Source organism: Caretta caretta, chromosome 16 (assembly GCF_965140235.1).
Source record: "Caretta caretta isolate rCarCar2 chromosome 16, rCarCar1.hap1, whole genome shotgun sequence".
Lineage (NCBI taxonomy): Eukaryota > Metazoa > Chordata > Testudines > Cheloniidae > Caretta > Caretta caretta.
In genome coordinates this window covers 5,508,597-5,529,257 of record NC_134221.1, presented here as the reverse complement: position 1 = coordinate 5,529,257, position 20,661 = coordinate 5,508,597, and the positions used below count along the sequence as shown (strand labels likewise).

Below are 20,661 nucleotides of genomic sequence, written 5' to 3'. Positions count from 1 at the left end.
ATTCGGGCTGAAGTTTTCCATGCCTGCTGTCTGCCTCAAGCTGTACTTTTCCGGGAAGTTTCAGTAGAAACTGTTCAGCTGTTTCAGAGATAGAGATTAGGGAAAAATGAGAGTGACAAGGTGGACGAGTAATATATTTTATTGGACTCAGCTTCTGTTGGTGCAAGAGACAAGCTTTTGAGCTACAGAGCTGTTCTTATTTGAAAAACTCTGTGTAGCTTGAAAGTCTCTCACTCTCACCAACAGAGTTTGGTCCAATAAAAGATGTGATGCCAGCCACCAATATGGCTATACCAACACTGCAGCCAACATTAGGGGAAATGTCATTTTGCTCATGTTGAAATTCTTATGACCACTTTGAGAAGCATCAGTGGCTGTGGAGTAGGAAAATCCACCCAAATTTAGGAGTTACAAGCCTCTGAAAATTGCTGGCTACATATGATCAGTAGAGACTTGTTAGAAGTTGGTTGGAGAGTCAGTCTCTGCCCTGAGCATGCTCCAGCCCAGGTCTGCAGGGACTTCATTGCAGTTGCTCCTCCTGGTACACGGTGGCCCTGGATGCAAAACTGAGCATGGGAGGCGGGTATAATAGGTCAGGGGAGGCGAAGCCTCTCCTAAGCCGAGCCCTGACCCCGCCTATGCTCTGCCCTCTCCCCCATGCCAGTGCCCAAGCCAGTGGGAACTCAGCTCTGCTGCTGTCTGGAGACCTGGCACTAGGGGTGGCCTGGCCCTGGGGTGGTCTGGCAGCCCAGTGCTGGTGCTGGCCAGGGGCCCAGGGCAGTTCAACTGGGACTCCTCTGGCTGTGGAGAGGGAGTGGGCACTCGGGACTCCAGCGGACAGAGGGTAGGGGCAGGGCCTTGGGTGCAAGGGGCAGGGCTGCATGGCTAGCCTCCCTGAAGGAGGGGCTCACGCGCCACCCATGGCATGGAGATGGTCTTTCCTGCGCTCGCAAGTTTCTCCTGCTGGTACTCAGGTTGCATGGAGGAGTCAGGAGCTGAGGCAGCCTGGAGGGAGTAGGAACAGAGCACAGGGCCAGAAGGGTCTGTACACTCCCCTCCAGAACCTGGCACAGGACCCTTAACGTCCCTCTAGTTTGCTGGCCTGCCCTCCCACACACATGGCAAGAACGGCTCTGCACCGTGTGCCTGCTTACCAGTGGTGCAGGTAGGGAGCGGGTCGAATGGGGACTGTCACGGGGCGTGGTGGCGCACACTGCCCACGGCGGACAGAGGGTGTGTTTACAGCCAACAGAACTGGCAATTCTTTAGGCCCACTTTTGAAGGAAAAACCACTACACTGTGTCCAAAACAGCGTATAAGACTGCACAATCAACATGCACATGTTCGGTCACTTTGGCCAGTTTTCCTGCCCCTGGAGCCAGTATCTCCCACTTGGATTGCAACCGAAGCACTCTCTGGAAAGGCCCTTTCGTGATATGCTTCGGAAAGCACGAGACACATGGAGTTAGGCTGGCAGCAGTACCCCCAAACCAACAGAGGACTGGCGGAGGGAGCAGGTGAATAGATTTTGTTAAACTAAAACCAACATGCAGCCCCAGAGCTACCCTCCCACACACCACACACAGTCCACTGGTTTGAAATATGGTCATTTAATAAAACTTTCTTTTTAAAATAATACAATCCATACAATTACGGTTTCGGGTCAGGAATTGACATTAACACACTACGTACGGTAAAGGATAAGGAATTGTAAAGTGACAACGTTGCCATAAAATCGTGTGATCGAGGCTTTTGTCTACGCACGGCTGTGCCAGCATCACACAGCTGTTCACACGCACAGTGCCACCGGGGGCTGTAAAATTGACCTGGGTTCTGCCATGCACAGTGTATTTCCAGGGGCACTGTGGTGCAGTCTGATTCACTAGTGGACGACGCGTGGAGTTCTTCCCTGCAGGGCTGGGTGCGTGTGCCTCAGACACATGCAAAGGTTCCAGGTCCTCTCCGAACAGTGAACTCAGGGACCGACGGGAGGGGTGAAGGCAGGAAGCTACACAGTGAACTCAACGTTCCACGCCTGGGATTTGGATGTGGAGCCACGTGAGTGAAACACCTGAGATTCAACTTTGGGCCAGATCCTGTATGCACTGGGTGTGCATGGGGGCCTCTGCAGCCAAACAAGAAAGCCTTGAGGGGAGGGGTTAGCCACAGGGTGTGGGGATGTATTGCACCCCTACTGCACCCTCAAACATGGGCGGAGCTTTAAAGGGCCCCGCTTCCCATGCACTGTGATTGGCCTGTTAGTCACACGCACAAGCAGCAGTGACTCAGGTGAGCTCCTGGGGCAGGGTCGCCAGAGAAGCTGTGGCCTGCGCAGGATCAGTGTGGGGCCCGAGGCGAGTATGGAGGTATCCCAGCATATTCCGCTCCATAGGCCAGGCCTTTGTGTTCAGACTTGACGGGAAGTAGAAATGTGCTCCATTTTAGGCAAACGGGGTGTAGCTCCTGGCAGCCCGCGGAGCGGCCAAGTTTGCACAGCTGCACTGGCCAGTGCTGTTGAGGGAAAGGGCTCACGGCCATGGGACACAGCTTCATGGCTGAGAACGGGTGTGCAAATGGGGCAGCAGTTTAAAGAATCTCTAGCTCCTGCTACGACCGTCTGTGAAGCGGCCAGGACACGGCTCCTCTCCCCAGCTGCTGTCATTCAGCACTCTGCTCTATCAGGCGGTAGGAAGGAAAAGCTCCAGAAATAAGCAATATGCCTCCTGCCTAGCCCCCCGCCCCTGCATGATCCCTCCCGCAGACTGCCGGGGGCTGGGAACCGCCAAAAAGTTACACCTCTGACATTTCTGAACAAGTGATCGTTTGCTGCTTTTCCCATTAGAGAGACGAGGCCGTCTCGTCACGCCTGTGGTGGCCTTGGAAAGGGCGGTGCGGGGCTACTCGCTGCTGGGGCTTGTCACTATGGAATTCACTCTTTCCCTAGGAACCATGCACAGATGTTTGTTTTTCTTTTTGCTCCCCGGGCAGGTAGGCCAGAGGAGAGCACTGGCCCATCAGAGAGCATTTCCAGCCACTAACCCACAGCACTGGGGTCTGGCAGCAATTGGGCAGTGCACACACTCCATCACTTTCTGTTCCACAGCAACTGATGAAATCAACCAGAGGCCAGAGGCTTATTTTAATGAGCGAATCAAAGAGTCTGGCAGGCTGAGAAATCCACCATCAGAAACCTGCATAGCTGGTTTATTGGACAAACTGTTTTATACAACAGAAGAGAAAAGATGGCCAGAAAGGTGTGTGCGCCCTGGCCAAATTACTAGTTGGAAAATGCTACAAACATGGAATTATAAAACCCGCATCACAGCAGAATTCGGTGATGGGGTCTGATACAGCAAGTTTGCCCTAACTCCCAGGGACAGCGAGACAAAGGCACCGAGTCTAGAGTCACCCAGATGGGAAGCCAGATACCAAATGTGATTTGGGGTGGGGTATCCCCCTGTTTGCTCACTGGGATGGGCCAATCCATGGACTAACCTGACTCCACAGATCAAGGACAATGTGCTACAGGGAGAGCCGGTTCCCATTTCACTAAGTTCCCACTCATGGCTCCTTCTGCTCCTGCTTTTGGCATGATGACAAGTAACCTGGGCACCAAGGGCTCTCTAGTCTCTTGGCTGGAGAGGATTTCTGCTGGAGGGGCACAGTGGGATCCAGCCACGAGGAAGGACTGTGGCTCTTTTCGCCAGGTCTACACAAGACTTTTCTCGGAAAGTTTCCCACCAGTTTGGCTGCGAGCACTAGTGCACCCAGGGCTTCAGCTGGCTGCCAGCGTCTGCCACCATGTCAGTCACCTCTGCTCCCGCTAGGTTACCACTGCTGCGGTAGCACCGGTGTTTGCAAGGGACGTTTTCCAGAGCGCCGGGGAGTGAAGGCAAGGCCCTTGCTTCGCTGTTCACTCCTTGATCCCCTCGAGAGGATCCCCCTTTGCACCTGCTGTACCACTGGTATTCCCCACCCCACAAAGTAACAAACAAAACAAACCCGAAAGTGGAGACTCTGCCACCCCTTGTGCTATTGCTCAGCCAACCAGCCCCCCCCCACCCCCCCCCAGGAACCAGCGCTCCCCACAGCTGAAATGATGCAGGGAACACAGGGCAGGGAACAAGTGAGATCACAACGGAAAGAACAAGGAGAAGCTGGAACCAGGAGTGAGCCCCCCAAAGCTGTCAGCAGGTGTGTACTGAGCGGGGTCGAACAGTCTGGCGGTGGATTCTGGGAATCCGCGCACGGAGCGGCAGCCTCGTCCGGAGTCCCGCGGGAGGAGCCAAGTTGCTGGAGTTCTGCCTCGTCAGGTTTTTGGCATTCTGCATACCGGTCCGTGGCGAGCTCGGGCGGGAGAGAGGTTACTGGTGTGACTTGGGGCCCGCAGGGGGTAAGGTAGAGTCGTCAAAGAGGGGGTTCTTCACTTCCATTTCTCCAGTCTGCAGCGGTTGGCAGGGAAAGAAGATGGGGGGGTGGAGCCAGCAGGTTAGAGGTCACCGCAGCTTAGGTCAGCCCCCCCTCGCTCTGAGCCACTGTTTATGACGACACAATAGCCTCCCCGCCTCATCCTCCCACCAGGCGGCACAGCAGTGCCACTGTCATTAGCAATTGTGTCGCAGAAGTGCCGAGAGGCTCCGGCCACGATCAGGGCCCCGTCGTGCCGGGCGCTCCGGCAACACACAGCGAGAGACAGTCCTGCCCTGAAGTGTAGATGCAGCCAACTGCAAACATTCTTCCATTGACCAAACTGCATTTACGCCAGGGGCTAGGCCACCATCGCGGCAATGCTCCGGGATGTCACAACCCTGAGCACCGGAGCGACGTCAACCTATATGTCAGTGGAGGCCAGGCCTTAGACTGTCTCTTCACTAGCCGTGCTTTACCGGGATCGCTGTACCTATATCCTATACAGCCAAAGCCTTCCCAGCATTGACACAGCTCGACTGGGAACGCTGGGCTTTGTACCAGTAAAACTGAGCCACCCCTCGGAGCGAAACAAGCTGCACCAGTAAACGTGTAATTTTGCCATCGCTGCTACGTCTACATGAGGGACGTGCATTGATCTGGGATCACAGCTCCTCACACCCCTCACGGACGTCACTATGCCAGCAAAGTCTGCAGCATAGACTGGCCCGAGGCCTGGTCTACACCCAGACGCCCAGCTACGACACTCAGGGGCTGTGAAAAACGTTGTGCCCTCGATTTCGTAGTTAGGTCAGCCTAGCCCCGGGTATAGACGTGATTAGGTTGATGGAAGATTTCTTCCATTGACCTAGCTGCCACCTCTTGGAGAGATGGATTACTGACATAACGGAAACCCCCTTCCATCCACGTAGGAAGCATCTACCCCGAGGTGCGACAGCAGCCCCGTACCTATGCCGCTGTAGTGTAGACATAACCTGAGGCCGCTGCCCTGGGCTCTGTGACGCGCTGCTGTGGGGTTGGGGTTTGGGAAGTGACGTAGCTGGGATTGGGACCCGGGGGCTCCCATCCTGTGCTCTATCTGCTGGCCGACGTCGTGGCTCCCAGAGATGTCACATTTCCATTCTGAAGTGCGGCATTGTAGGAGCAGATTACGAAACTTCCCTGAGGCTGGGTCCCGCCCTGGCTTTGTGAGGAGGGGCGGGAGGAAGTGTAGATGGTATAGACTCTGGTGCCCTTGACTTCTTCCCACCCTTCCTGTGCTGAGGGGACAGTCTGACCTGCCTGGGCTGTGCTGATCACAGGACTTTTGGACGTGGGCTTTGGCCAAGTTACCAGGAGATGTAACCAGTCACCAGCCGGGGTCGGAGCTGCCGTATAAGATGATGGGTGGGGGAGCGGGATGAGAGAGAGCACACAGCTGGGAATCTCTCAGATGGACAAATCTGAAGGCGCTGCCTCTCAGCGGGGAAGGGGGAGGGAGAGGAAATGCAGCTCCACTACTGTCTCCTTTGGGGACGCCGCTGTAGGCCAGCTTTACAAAACCAGCCCATGAGCCAGCCTTTGCAGCTCTGCAGGGACCAGGAGCTGAAAATCTGACAGGAACCAGCTGTTTATTCTCCAGACTGCCAGTGTGCGCCCTTGAATGGGCTGTAAAGATGTAATGATGACCCTTAATCTAGGCCCTGATGATCTGATAGGGACAGCGATTACCATGTGAAAGGCTGCACTCAAGCTCCCTTTCTGAGTCACTGTGCTTTTCGCACTGTAGCTTGTAACAAGGCGGGTAGGCACTGCCGCTGGCCAGGGGGGCCACTGTCACCAAGCCCAGGAAAAGAATCTCGGGGTTTGCAGCTGAGGCTCCCTTAAAGCACATCAGCCAGAAAACCCCATCTGGGGGGTTACACTAGTCAGTATCTCTGGGGAGGGAGCAAACCTGGTTTCCTTGCCTGATCTAATCAATATCACCCAGCGGCCCCTTGCCTAGTTAGCTGACAGATGGGAAGTGCCCCACTCCATTCCTGCACTCAGTGGGGGAGAGATTCAGAACAAGCAGTGACCAGACACAACCAGTTACTGGGTCTCCGCCCACAGGCTGAGGCTTGGTCTATGCTTCAAATTAGGTCAACAGACCTAAGGAGCTCAAGGGTGTGAAAAATCAAAATCCACTGCCGTAGCTACGCTGTCCCACCCCCTAGCAAAGACGCGGCTAGGCCCCATTGACCTGGCTGCTGTAGTTAATCCACCTCCCTGAGAGGCGGCAGAAGAATTCTTCCCCACCACACACTTGAGTGACATAGTTAAGCCAACCTAACCCCTGGTGTAGACGACAGAAGAATTCTTCCATCAACTTAACGACCACCTCTTAGGGTGGTTAACTACCCTGGATTAACTACCCTGATGGGAGAATCCCTCTGGTCCCTGCAGCAAGTGTCTACGATGCAGCATTTCCCGTGTAGACAAGCCCTCAGTTTTGACTTGATCATTTTATATTGATTATAAATGGTCAGCAAATATGTATCGTTACTATATCATTCATATACAAGTTGGAATGTAACGTTTCAACCTTAGTAAAGCTTTTTGCTAATTTCTCATTGAAGGTTTCGACTAAACTGATACACCCCCACGACACATTTGGGTTTCGAAGCAGCCAGCCAACTCTATTAAGCAGCAGGGTCTAGATCCTGAACAGAATCACTGGGAGCTTTTTGGGGGGCCGCCTTCAGCTTAGGTTGAATCCCCTTCTGTGCGAAGGGAAGTCAGGAGGAGAAGGATAGGATGGGGATCTCAAGGAGGAGATTTTGCACAAGAGCCATTTTAAAAAGGTCTCGTTGCAAAGAACAGTCAACTCGTTCTTTGTAAGGGAGAGGGTTTTGGAACTGCCTGAGAGCAGGGATCCCACTCCTCCTCCCCGTCTGCCCAGTGCCTGAGGGCCCGGCAGATTCAGGCAGCGCCAGCTCAAGCGGCTCCCGAGGTAGCTCACAGGCTCTGAGGCGCGATGGCTGCAAGGGAGCATTGAGAGGAAAGGGGCAGAGGAAGGGCACACGTTGCCAACTTACAGGAGCCAGCCCTGGGCACTCATACACCGTGAAATCACCGTCTTCGTTCTCTTCGTCGGAGGATGCTGAGTCAGGCAGTTTGGGCTCCTCTTTATGCCTGAAAAGAGAGAGGCAGGTAGAGATGGAGGTGAAATCCACAGGGTCAATTTCCTCTCCAGCTGCAACAGCGCAAACCCAGCACTGTTTAGCAAAGCAGACCCTCCAGCTAGAAGGTTGAAGCAAATGGGGATTCCCAGCACCATCCTGTCGGCACCCTCTCCCCCCGCCCGGGCATTTCCTGAACTGCAAGGGGAACGCCTTCAGAGAGCTCCTGATCCCGGCTCTAGACTGTGGTGATCCTTATTCCGGACTGACCCTTGTTAACAGCCGGCAGCTGGCAAGGCCGTTGCTGCTTTCTCGGAGAGCTGGAAGGAGTCACTTACTTTTCCATGGAGAGCATCTGCTGTTTTTGGTGTTGGTAGTGATACATCTGGGCGCTCTGAGCCAGCTTCTGATCCCCAGGCTTTAAAGGAAAAACAGGAGATGTGAACACAGATCTCCAGAGAGCGATTAGCTTTCCATGGCCCACAGAGCCTCCAGTACAAACCGGAGCCGAGGGTGAGAGACAGGTTTTAACATGACTACAGATGACTTCTTTTAAAATACCTCTGCAGCACACCCCCTCCCCCTTTGTGTTTCACCAACCTCTCTAGAACTCATACAGGATTTGCTCACAAAGTACAACCTCAAGTGTTAAAAATTGACCATGCTGCCGACGGGTCTGACAGAAGGTCCAGAGTGGCTTACCGAGATCTTTTCATATGGCAGGGGGCCGGGTAGCTTCTGAGCTGGGTAGTCGGTTTTCTGAGCTAGTCTGATTTCCTTCTGCAGCCTACAGAGGGGACAAGACACTGGGTAAGCAGGAATGATTTCAAGGGACAGGCCCCAAATTAAACCTATCCACCTTCTTAGCTTTTTCAAATTCCCTTTTCAACCATTCCTCCCTCAGAACCAAACTACCATGGCTTGGGGCTGCAGCAATGAAAATTCCTACCGACAATTCTATAACAAACCTAAGGGTGGGGGTTCACCCACCAGGACAGGTACCTACACACAGGCTGAGCTAAAAACCATCTCAGCATCTATCTGCTTGTTGGTTCTGACCAGGCAGGAAGTGCTGAAACACAATCCTCCCACTCAGAGGCCTGGAGAGAAGCAGTCTTGTACCTTTCAATGGCATGCCTGTTCTCCAGAGCTGAGCAGAGAGGCCAAGCATGGGACAGGGCCACAGAGGTATAATGAATAGTGTAGAGAAGAGGCAAAGAGTCCTGTGGCACTTTATGGCCTAACAGACGTATTGGAGCATAAGCTTTCGTGGGTGAATCCCCACTTCGTCGGATGCATGCTTATGCTCCAACACGTCTATTAGTCTATAAGGTGCCACAGGACTCTGCCGCTTTTACAGATCCAGACTAACACGGCTCCTCCTCTGATACTCGAGTGCAGAGAAGGCTGATCGGGAGCTTCTGTTCTGCCTGTCCCACAGCACAAGAACAAGGGGATGTTCAATGAACCAGAACAGAAGATTCAGATCTGATGGAAGGAAATGGTTTTCTGAATGTGGAATTAGCTTGTGGAACTCTCACCCACAGGCTGTCAGTGAGGCCAAGAACTTAGGGATTGGAGGTTTATATGGATAACAAGAACATCCAGAATTCTCATTGCTCACGCTAACGTGTGTTGGAAGGAATATTAAATCTCATACTTTAGAGCGTAAGCTAATCTCTCTGAGTGCTGGGGAACAGGAGGGAATCTTCATGAGGGACACATTATTCCACATGTGCCTCCTACATGGTTTCTCTTGCTCTTTCCCCTGAAGTATCTGGTGCTGGCCACTATCAAAGAGAGGACACGGGGTGAATCCAGTCTAGCAGTGCCCATGTTTTTATGAGTTAACTCCATTCATTGCAGCACCAAGCCATTTAACACTGGTCTAGCACTCACCTCCGTGCAATCAACCCAGCATTTGTGTGGACTGAGCCAGGGTGTGTGATCTGCTCACAGAAAGCAGGGCAGGAGTCTTCCTGGTTTCAGGTGGTTACCCTGGACCCTTATGTATCTGGTAAGCTCATTGGAACAGGGGCTGTTTGCACAGCGCCTACCATAACGGGGCCCTGGCCCATGCCTGGGGTTCCTAAGTGTTCCTGCAACACGATAAGTTAATCGCAGCTAGAAAGGCTCCTTCTGACACTGTCTCCTAGGATATATTAACTGGCCGTCACAAGTGACAGTCTATCCAAGCATGTGGCACCTCTCTGCCCTAAAACTCTTCTCACGAGTGATTCACATCCATCCACCCGGGCTATAGAGCGCCCATCACCACTGCGCCTTACAACGATTGGTACTGAGTATCTGACAGGACGCTGGGCCCACTCTCTCTTGCTTTAGGCATTTTATCTCCCCCAGTTGCCTCCTGTGGGTGCAGCTGGAGATGCGTTTTGCACCATGCCAGGCGAAGACTCAACCTGAGGTCCCTAGCCCAAGGAGAGCTACTTCTCTCTTTTAAAATCCTTCCCCTCTCAATTGCACAGAAGTCCAGGCACAAATTCAGCAGGACACCAAGTGGCGGCCCAGCCGTTTGCTGGAGGAGGTCCCTGCTGGCTTACCTGCACCAGCAGATCGCAGCCACGATTAAAGCAACAATGCCGGCGACAGAGAACACCACGATCATCCCTGCAGAGGAAGGAACACAGCGCAGAGCTCGTCACCTGGCCGCTACTGACCAAGCTAGCCCAAAACAGACAGAGGGGTTGTTACGGGCTGGGATGGTTTGCCCTCCCTGCCCTTTCAATAACTAACCCCTCCAAGTCCTGTAACGCCCACCCCACTGGGCACTATTGCTCACAGGCACCCAGAGTGCAGCAGTTTCAATGCCTGTTGTCGTACAGGTACGTACGACAGTAAACCTGGTCACTCCACGGATGCAAGTGTTGTCAGTCTCATAAGCAAACTGAATTCCGTCTCGCCCCACTGGGAAATGCAACAAACTCCCAGGAGAGGCCAGCCTGAGCTGCAAAGCTCCACTTCAGAGCCAAACTGCCTCTTGGCCCATCACAGACACAGCGGCAAGCCCCAAGGTGCTAAACCAGCTCCCGCACCCCCGCACAGCCTGGATCGGGCCCATCTCTAGCTCTGAACTCCAAAGGGAAGCCTGCACTTACCGAGTATCAGGAGGTCATTGGAAGTGACATGGAACACCTCCACCGGAGAACTCTTCACTGTCTTGGTGGTAGCGGTGGGATGAGATGTCACAGCCCTGTGGCTCGCTCTGTTCCTCTGGGGGGACTCCCCTCTCGCCCCAGTGGTTTCAGGATGCTTCCCTGCCGGGGTGGCTGTGCAAGAAAGCAGAGACCACGAGCATCAGCAGAGGCAGCAGGGCCCCGCAGCACCCAGCTCTGGGGCAGGCAGCGGAGATATGGACAAAGAGGTGAAAACCATTCGCTACCCCCATTGGTGTTGTCATAAATATAAAGGGAAGGGTAACCGCCTTTCTGTATACAGTGCTATAAAATCCCGCCTGGCCAGAGGCAACATCCTGTGACCTGTAAAGGGTTAAGAAGCTCAGCTAACCTGGCTGGCACCTAACCCAAAGACCAATAAGGGGACAAGATACTTTCAAATCTTGGGGGGGGGGAAGTGGGGCAGGTTTTTGTTTGTGCTCTTTGTTTAAGGGGTTGTTCTCTCTTGGGACTGAGAGAGGCCAGACAGAAACCCATCTTCTCCAACCCATCCTAATCCAAGTCTCCAACATTGCAACCAGTATAGGTAAGCCAGGCAAGGCAGATTAGTTTATCTTTTGTTTTATGTGAATTTTCCCTGTGTTAAGAGGGAGGTTTATTCCTGTTTTCTGTAACTTTAAGGTTTTGCCTAGAGGAATGCTCTGTGTTTTGAATCTGAAATACCCTGTAAAGTATTTTCCATCCTGATTTTACAGAGATGATTTTTACCTTTTTTTTTTTTTGTAATAAAATCCTTCTTTTAAGAACCTGACTGATTTTTCCATTGTTCCAAGACCCAGGGGTTTGAGTCTTTGATGATTTTGTAACCAACTGGCTAGGATATTATTCTCAAGCCTCCCCAGGAAAGGGGGTGTGTAGGGCTTGGGGGGATATTTTGGGGGAAGACGTCTCCAAGTGGTCTCTTTCCCTGTTCTTTGTTTAAAACACTTGGTGGTGGCAGCATACGGTTCAAGAATAAGGCAGTTTGTACCTTGGGGAAGTTTTTAAACTTAAGCTGGTAAGAATAAGCTTAGGGGGTCTTTCACACGGGTCCCCACATCTGTACCCTAGAGTTCAGAGTGGGGAAGGAACCTTGACAGGTGTTTAATGCTTTAGCACCGACCAGGACGCGCCATCTTGCTGTTCACAGGGATGCAATACAGAACCCCAGAACATACGGAAAGTCCGCAACGTACCCCTTGCTAATAGAGGGGCTAGATCCTTAACTCCTACTGCAGCCAATGGGTCTTGTGCTACGACCACAGGATCGGGCCTGTAGCTGGTGGGGGAATCACTTGTGGAATAAATGTGAAATCAGCAGTCGCTCTCCTCCGTTCTAGCACTTGTGCTCCCCATTATAAAATACAGCCATAAAAGGCAACTTTATTGCCCTGGCATCAGCAATTTGGGTGCCTTTTACATTAGGAAATGAAGCTATGAAATCTTTCAAGAAATCCCAGCTCATGGGATGGAAAAGGGAGAGAGAGAACTCAAAATTTCCAAGGTAGGGAATATCTCTCCCCAAAACCATGTCCCTTTCCTCTGGTCACCAAACACGCAGCACTTCTAGAGCATCTTTCATCTAGAATCTCACGGGAGTGGTCATCCCTCTTTTACAAATCGAGAAACTGAGGTACACAGAGGTTAAGGGAGTTCCTCAAGATCACACAGAGTTGTAGTCGAGCCAGGAATAGACCCTGGTCCCCTGCTCTAACCACTAGCGTGCACTGCCTTGACATGCCTAGAGGATGGGAGTCTTGAGTTTGTTTCCAAATGAGGAAGCGCACGTGTTCTCCAGGCCCTGGGCTCTGCTGAATCCAGGAGCCCTGTAATATGGTATTTGCAGAGCAATGAAAACTCCATGGTCTGCTTTCCCCCCAACTCACCCAGCCAGGAAATGCTAGAAACACTTCCCTGGAAACCTAGTAATTCAGGACAGGAATTTAAGCACCAATCTATTAAATCGGCAGCAGGGACAGTAAAACAGAGCCCTCAATAAGCAGGACATTTCAGAGGGCTCATGTTTATTTACTTTCCACGGTTTTCAGCCTTTGAGCGGAGAGTCTGAGTTGTTGATCTGAACTTTGGGACCGTTGGCCTCAGAGTCACTAAACGCGGAAAGCAGCGCAATTGCATGAAAGCGGCTGGGAGAACAGGTTAAGGAGAGCAGGCAGATGACTTCTGGACTCACCATCCTGGAGCAGATGGAGGCGAGAGGCATCCTGCCTGGCCAGCACGTCAGCTAAGAAGTCGATTTCCTCCTCTAGGTTGGGAACAGAAGTTCTCCCTGAGGAAAGAGAGAAAACTGCTGTAATGGTTTACTGCCACGGAGCATCGGGGGCTTACGGCTCCCAAAGGAATGGTCAGCTGCCCACAGCAACGTGTGCATTATACAGGGCAAGGCTCCAGCTCTGGGGCTGGAGAGCAAGTGACAGCTTGGAGCTCCTGCAGGAGCAGTTTCCTCCGCAGGCAAGTCTGAAACACACGCCGCTAACAGAGGGCAGGGGCTCTGAAACTGGGGGTCGCGAGTACATCCACAAAACAGAGAGCAACTGCAATAAAATATATCTTTTAAATCTAGTGTTTTAGAAAATGACACACACCTTTCTATCACAATGTAGAGTATTTACTTCAATAAGTATCGCAAACACACAATGCAGCGATTGCTGTTCCTAAACAACATATATATTTGTATTAGCAACACTTTAAGGAAATTGGACTTTGGGGATCGGAGTATCATGGGGGCAGGTTTGTTGTCTTGAGACTAAAAAGGTGGGACTGAGACAACGTTAGAGGGCTTGATTGTTGCATTAAACTGCAGACCAATCAGAACACTGAGATCGGCAACAAAAAAAAGGTAATTTATAATGTAACAGCCAGACACACAGGGAGGTGTGGCGCTGTGGGGGTGCTTAAGGCGGTTACAGCCACCTCAACATTTGCCTTAGCCCCCATGCCCATCTCTCCCAGCGCAAAGGTCAAACCTTATGCAGCAGTAAGGCTGGCATGGTATGGCATTGCCACCCTCCCTTCTCCAATTCTGCGCTGCTGCTGCCCTCAGAGCTGGGGACCCAGCCAGCAGCCCTGCTCTCCGGCTGCCAAGCTCTGAAGGCAGCGCCGCGGCCAGCAGCAGCGCAGAAGTGAGGCTGGCGATGGGGCGCTAAGTCCGCTGTGAAAATGGATATTGACAAAATTTCTTCGCGCCCTCCCAGTGTTAAACTGTAAAAAAAATTTTAAAAATAGCTTTTCTGCTTATAATTATAATAATTTGATAAAAATGTTTTCATCTTCATTTAAAAGCAATGAGAAAACGTAAATTCATTTTAAACAATAGGGTTATAAATTTAGCATTTAAAAATGTTAAATATAAAAAATGTGTTTTTAATTGATAAGGGCAGCGGGGGGCGGTCGCACTCAGAGGCTTGTTGTGTGAAAAGGGTCGTCAATACAGAAAGTTTGAGAACCACTGTGCTAAATCCTGCAGCCTGTAGGTGAGTGTAGTCAGTGGGTCTTGTGCTGGGACTGCAGGACTGGGCCTTTAGCTGGTGAAACGGCTGAGAAGAAACAGCACCCACCTGCCTCCCTAGCAAGCGTCTTCACAGAAGCAGTACACTGGCACCCTGTACAAGAAGCACTGGCAAATGCCAGGTTTCCACGGTATGCATCCGATGAAGTGAGCTGTAGCTCACGAAAGCTCATGCTCAAATAAATTGGTTAGTCTCTAAGGTGCCACAAGTACTCCTTTTCTTTTTGTGAATACAGACTAACACGGCTGTTCCTCTGAAATCTCCCACACCTGTAATTCAGACTCTGAGCCCCCCAGAACACACAGATAATAGTTGAGGGACTGTGGGTGTCACCTCTCTCTCCCCTCCCCCGAAAGAGATTTTAAGCAGAACTCAGAAAATCCCACTGGCGGGCTGGAAATATTTCACTGCTCCGATGGAATCAGAAGGCGGTGACGAGCAGAAAGGAAGTCACAGCCAAGACAGCCTTCTGTACAGGTTTCTCACATTGCGATCATAGCCATTAGTCCCAGATAAACCCCATCAGAGCAAACCCAGAACCCTAAAAGGGCAAGGTCTGGCCTAAAAGCGTGTATCAGCCATTGAACTAATTTAAAATGTTTTATTAAAGCTAGTGTTAAAATTGTCTAATACACAGGTCTACAAAGAGTTTCTATACATCTGGCTGTAACGCTTGAATTATCCAAAAGTACAAAGCTTGGTTTTAAAAGCCATAAAATTCATATAGTACATAATCTGCAATATCTCAAATGAAGGTTAATAAATGTAATGATCCAGTTTAAATACTAGCATCCAGATACGCCAATACATCACTCACAAAAAGTTACACTAAGAATAGTTTGTGGAAAGCAAATATAGCAGTGAGTGTAGATTGTCCCTCAGTAATTGGGAATTTAAGATAGGGTGTCCCTCCATAAATACAATCCATCAGAGAAGTATTTCAGTTTCTTTCCTGACTTTGCTTCTCAATGGCATGCTAGCTCAAAAAGCCAAGCGAAATATTTGCTGCAATCACAAGGCTAAGAAGAAAAACACATCTGTTTAGAAGCTACCTGGGAAATGTCCCTCTGCATTTGTTAGCGAAAGACAACAAACAAAGGTACAAACCTTTTACATGTTATAGCAATGATTGTAGGGTCTCTCTTGAAATCACACAGGCGGTGATGGAGCCGGAGTGGGTCTGGGCATCAGAGGAAAGGTAGAGTAGGGTAGACTAAGACCAGCGAGTGTGTTTTAAACACAACTGGCTCTACCGACACTAGGGGAAAAGCCCTGTCTGAAATGGTGTTAGCTAACACATTTTCTAACATACCCTTTCCCCCCTACTCTAGATGTGGCCCTGGAGTAGATGCTGGGTTCTCTGCATATTGGACACTGGATATTTATCTAGACACTCCCTGCCCCGCCACCTTGGAGTTCTGGAGACATCTGAGATCATCGAACTTGTCCTATGTCATCAGAGCCCCTAGGGGCAGGTAGGAAGCCCTTGGAGCTGGTAGCACTCACCAGAGGAAGAGGCCGTATTATTGAGAAACGGAGGACTTGAAAATTATTTATCTCCATGGAAGATTATTATTAGGTAGGGTCTCCTGGGAGGGGCAGGGGATGAGAGAGGGCACTTTGCCCTTACTCCAGATCCTTGGATGAAAGGACATTTTACACGAAGGATTCTCAACTCCTTCCCCTTTAGAATCCAATACCAGCCCTGGTTGGACAAAGCCCAATTTTTCCTGGATGTTGAGGAGGGTTGAGAGGCGCAAGGTGCTTCTTAGGCTGGGTGGGGTTTTCATTCAATCATCCCATTGTTCTCAGCCCAGGCAGGTGTTGGATACGGGAGCCACTGGGTGGGATCTCACAGCCTGTGTCACACAGGACATCAGACTAGACAATGGAACGTCCCTTCTGATCTTGACACCTATGGCTCTATGGCTGACATGGGAGGGGGGGGACACTTCCTGCCAAACATATTTAATGTTTCTGAGTGCATGCAACTTGTAGGTTGTGTGTTGTGCACAAAGATCTCAAAGAGCTTCACAAACATCCACCTTCTCAGCACCCCTAGGCTTGGCATAACTCCCATTTGTGTGAAATGTGGGGCTGAGGCAGACAGCCTGGCCAAGGAGCAAGTCAATGGCAGAGCTGGAAAAAGAACCCAGGAGTCCTACTCTCCAGCTGGGACGATACTCCATCCGCCCTCCATCCATTCTATTTCCAAATACTCCCATGGCTCCGCAGCCCTGCAAGAAATACCCTTGGTCCAATAAATGAAACCCACACAGACCACTGGGCATTGAGGTGAACGAGAGGCAGACAGAAGTTATGCAGAAAGGGAAACCCAGAGGATGTTGTGAAACAGAGCTGGCTGAGGGAGGAAAGAAAAAAGTGATGAAAGTCGGGGGAGCATCAGTGCCTCTTGGGAACACCATGAACAGGCCCCTTCCCGAAAGAGGCACCGCAATAGTGTTTCTCAAGTCAATAACCCGAATCCATGGCCTGACCAGGACTCTGACACACTCAGCAGAGTTACACCGACCAGTGGGGCTGGAATGGACAGGCTGCCTCGGGCCGCGCAACATCCAGCTAAGCGGTGTTTGGCTATCACCCATGTGATGCCCGGGACGGCCCTGGCACTGCACAGGGAAGATGATCTGTCCCGGCTTGGAGGTTAGGGACATAAGGGGAAGTGACGACAGAAACTCAGAAGAAGTGAGGAGAAAGGGCAGCAACTCAGTCCTGCCAGCCCCCACGGCCACAGCGCTCCAGGCGGGATCACCATCACACACACCGCCCCTCCCAGCTTCCTTCAGCTCCCTGCATCCTTGCACCAGATCATGTACGTTCACCATGGACCTCCTCCTCGGCCCAGAAGGCAGGGTAGTCTCTGAGCTCTAGGCGGGGGAGGAAGGATCATGAACTCCGGTGTTCTCCAGGGCCAACAGGGTTAAAGGGAGGGGTAATCTTGCACCCATGATTGGACAGACATGAAGACCCCAAAAGTATGGGATAGGGGCCACCGCCCCCTGCTGGCCCTGCCCACATTCACCTCGGGGGGATCTTTGCCGTTAGCTCGTGGAGCTGGAGGATGCAGAGAGTCACAAACCAGAGTTTGCCACTGGCTGAGCTAGACACAGAACCCACCTCCTGCCTCTTGGGAGGGGAGATTTGCCTTAATGATGCCACCAGCCCATATGAACCCCTAACGCCAGCAGCCGCTGCTGTCAGCACAGTCCCAGGCAGAGTGTGAACAAAGGCTCCGCTCGGGGCTCCCCACCCCGCAATTTGAACTCAGAGCATCATCAGGGTGTGCGGTACACAGGCAGCTGCAGAGCCGCGGAGAACACTGTGCTCCTGAGGGCTGCGGGGCCCTTGTAGGGCACAACGGCGGGCCTCAGGCAGGGGCTGTCTCATTGCCCTGCTGCAGGAGGATGTCAGGCCCAACATGCCATGCAATCTCCCTTCTCTGCCGCCCCAGGAGCCCCTCTACCCCGAGTGCCCCAGCTGACTGCAGCTCCCTGCAGGGGTCACACAGAGCCGGGGAAGGTCTCAGGGAGCCTGGCCCTAAACCAGTTGGACCAATTACCTTGAACTGCACACAGAACTGAACATGTGGGAGCCAGCCAGCTCTATAAGCTAACAGGCCCTCCACCTGCTCCAGCCCAGCCGGAAATTCCCTATTGGGCTCCAGCAGCATCTCCACCTAGGAGGAGGGGCCATTGGTCTCAATTAGTGGATTATTAACAACTATGTTTTTAGCCCTGCACGATGATCTGCAGCCAAACTCCAGCAGAGCTGTCTGGAAGCCAGGCGAGCTATACCTGCCTCCCATGGGGAGGACTTGGGGCCTTGGCATCTCTTAGTACGTAGCCCCCTAGATGTGTATAGTCCTCCCTGGAGGAGGGAGGGCACAGACAGGTCCTGCCCGGAGGCGTGCAGACCAGGTGGGATACACAACACGAGGCAGGGAGGGGAAGATAGAGGAAGGAGAGTGGCTCGTGATAAGGCGACGAGGCTCAGCTCTGCACTAGGTGCATATCACCTTAATGCCAGCCCCTGTCTTGGGCAAAAGGGACCCCAGAAGGTCATCGAGTCCAAATCCCCCTTCATTCTTCTCTTCTGCAGACTAAACAATCCCAGCTCCCTCAGCCTCTCCTCATAACTCATGTGTTCTAGACCCCTAATCATTTTTGTTGCCCTTCGCTGGACTCTCTCCAATTTCTCCACATCCTTCTTGTAGTGTGGGGCCCAAAACTGGACACAGTACTCCAGATGAGGCCTCACCAATGTCGAATAGAGGGGGACGATCATGTCCCTCGATCTGCTGGCTATGCCCCTGCTTATACATCCCAAAATGCTATTGGCCTTCTTGGCAACAAGGGCACACTGCTGACTCATATCCAGCTTCTCATCCACTGTCACCCCTAGGTCCTTTTCCGCAGAACTGCTGCCTAGCCATTCGGTCCCTAGTCTGTAGTGGTGCATTGGGTTCTTCCGTCCTAAGTGCAGGACCCTGCACTTATCCTTATTGAACCTCATCAGATTTCTTTTGGCCCAATCCTCCAATTTGTCTAGGTCCTTCTGTATCCTATCCCTCCCCTCCAGCGTATCTACCACTCCTCCCAGTTTAGTATCATCCACAAATTTGCTGAGAGTGCAATCCACACCATCCTCCAGATCATTTATGAAGATATTGAACAAAACCGGCCCCAGGACCGACCCTTGGGGCACTCCACTTGACACCAGCTGCCAACTAGACATGGAGCCATTGATCACTACCCGTTGAGCCCGACAATCTAGCCAGCTTTCTACCCACCTTATAGTGCATTCATCCAGCCCATACTTCCTTAACTTGCTGACAAGAATACTGCTTCGAGCAGGGGGTTGGACTAGATGACCTTCTGGGGTCCCTTCCAACCCTGATATTCTAGGATTCTATGATTCTATGAAAAGGGATTCTCCCCAGAGTAGCCTCACAGGGGCTGAGCTCCACCACTGTGTGCGTCAGTGCAAAGGGCACTGGCCAGGCGGGAACGGGCCAGCCTACATGCCCAGTTGTGCTTGTATGTTCAGACATCTGTGGGTCACAAGTATCCTACAAGAGACCAGGGCCTGGGGGGAAGGGCAGGGTTGCCTTGGGGGATACCTGTCTTCCAGGTAAGCCACAGGCTGCTGGAGCACAACTCCCTCCCCCCACAGACTGCTCCCCTGGGCAGAAGGGAAGTGTGTGTTAAGACCCCAGCATAGATGTGACTGTGGGCTGATGGCACTAAACCAGCCCGGCCCTTGGCTGCAAGCCTGGCACACCGTGCAGCCAGCCACAGGGGCCAAACTCTGGCACCCCCCATTGATTTTAATGGGCATCGCCGATGTACAGAATGTTCTGAACGATCAGGCCCATTCATCATCTATAGGGCAATTCCCCATTCGCTCCCTGCCCCATCATCCCTGGAAAGCAATCCCTGCCTCATTCCTTACTGACACAGCTCCCAAACGGTCCAGAGGTGGCAACATTCTGCCCCGGCAGTTCTGATCGAGTTAGGTGGTCTCTAGGCACAACTGCAACATGCATGTTAAATAAGGAGCATATTAACAGGCAGATACATTTACAGCAAAGTATCATCCTTGGAGCTTTTAAAAACAAGACTTTCCGACACTGCACACGCAAGTCAATCAGTTACACAACCGGGAGCCGCTGCTGAAATAAATCTGGCCTGGCCAAACCCCATGATGTGAAACTCATGCTGGGAAGTGCTCATTTTTGATGCATTGTGCAAAGGCTGCTTTCACTACTCTGTGTGAGTGTCTCTCTCTCTCTCACACGTACACACACAGGGAAATCCTGGCATTTGTTACACTGCTTTTGACTTCAGGGAGAGCTTGCCAGACGCATATCAGAGCCTGCTATTCAGGCACCAGGCTTTTAACAGGATTAAACTCAACTTCAAAGCCAGAAGATGTTAAATGCTCTCTTTTTTTTTCTACCTCTCAATTGCTTCATTCAGCCACGGCTGTCCTCAGTGGGGAGCCTTGGAGGATGAATCAAAACACACAAAAGGGGAAGTGGGACAGAGGTGGGCTCAGCATCTGGATAATTCAAGGTTATAGCTATTACAGGCCCCTTTGGAATTTGTTGTCACTTTGAATGTTTGGAAATAAACATCAAATTCCCTCCCTGTGTTCTTGTACAATAGAATCCCGTCCCCACCCCCAAAACCTAATCCCAGTGACTCACAATGCTATTTGTGCCACAGTCCAGCTGATCAGAGACTTTACTTCAGTGTGATTTAAAACAAGAGACATTAGGAGTCACAAACATTTCAAACTGATTTAGTTAAAGCTGTGCAAACCTTTATAGTACATGCACTTAAACCAGGTTTACCCTTACTTGTCAATCTA

General features: G+C 51.6%; 1 protein-coding gene across 2 annotated transcripts in view; it reads right to left on the bottom strand.

The window, feature by feature from the left end:
* Positions 1–1,594: 1,594 nt before the first annotated feature.
* Positions 1,595–20,661, bottom strand: part of NPDC1 (neural proliferation, differentiation and control 1) — a 132,550-nt gene continuing 113,483 nt past the window's right edge. For both annotated transcript variants that reach the window (XM_048822439.2, XM_048822440.2), the window contains exons 3-9: positions 12,933–13,028; positions 10,685–10,855; positions 10,130–10,196; positions 8,271–8,355; positions 7,907–7,986; positions 7,485–7,581; positions 1,595–4,442 (exon numbers count right to left, since the gene is read on the bottom strand). In XM_048822439.2, the coding sequence (XP_048678396.1) occupies positions 4,365–4,442; positions 7,485–7,581; positions 7,907–7,986; positions 8,271–8,355; positions 10,130–10,196; positions 10,685–10,855; positions 12,933–13,028 (674 nt within the window). In that variant the 3' untranslated portion in view covers positions 1,595–4,364. The remainder of the gene's footprint in view (positions 4,443–7,484; positions 7,582–7,906; positions 7,987–8,270; positions 8,356–10,129; positions 10,197–10,684; positions 10,856–12,932; positions 13,029–20,661) is intronic.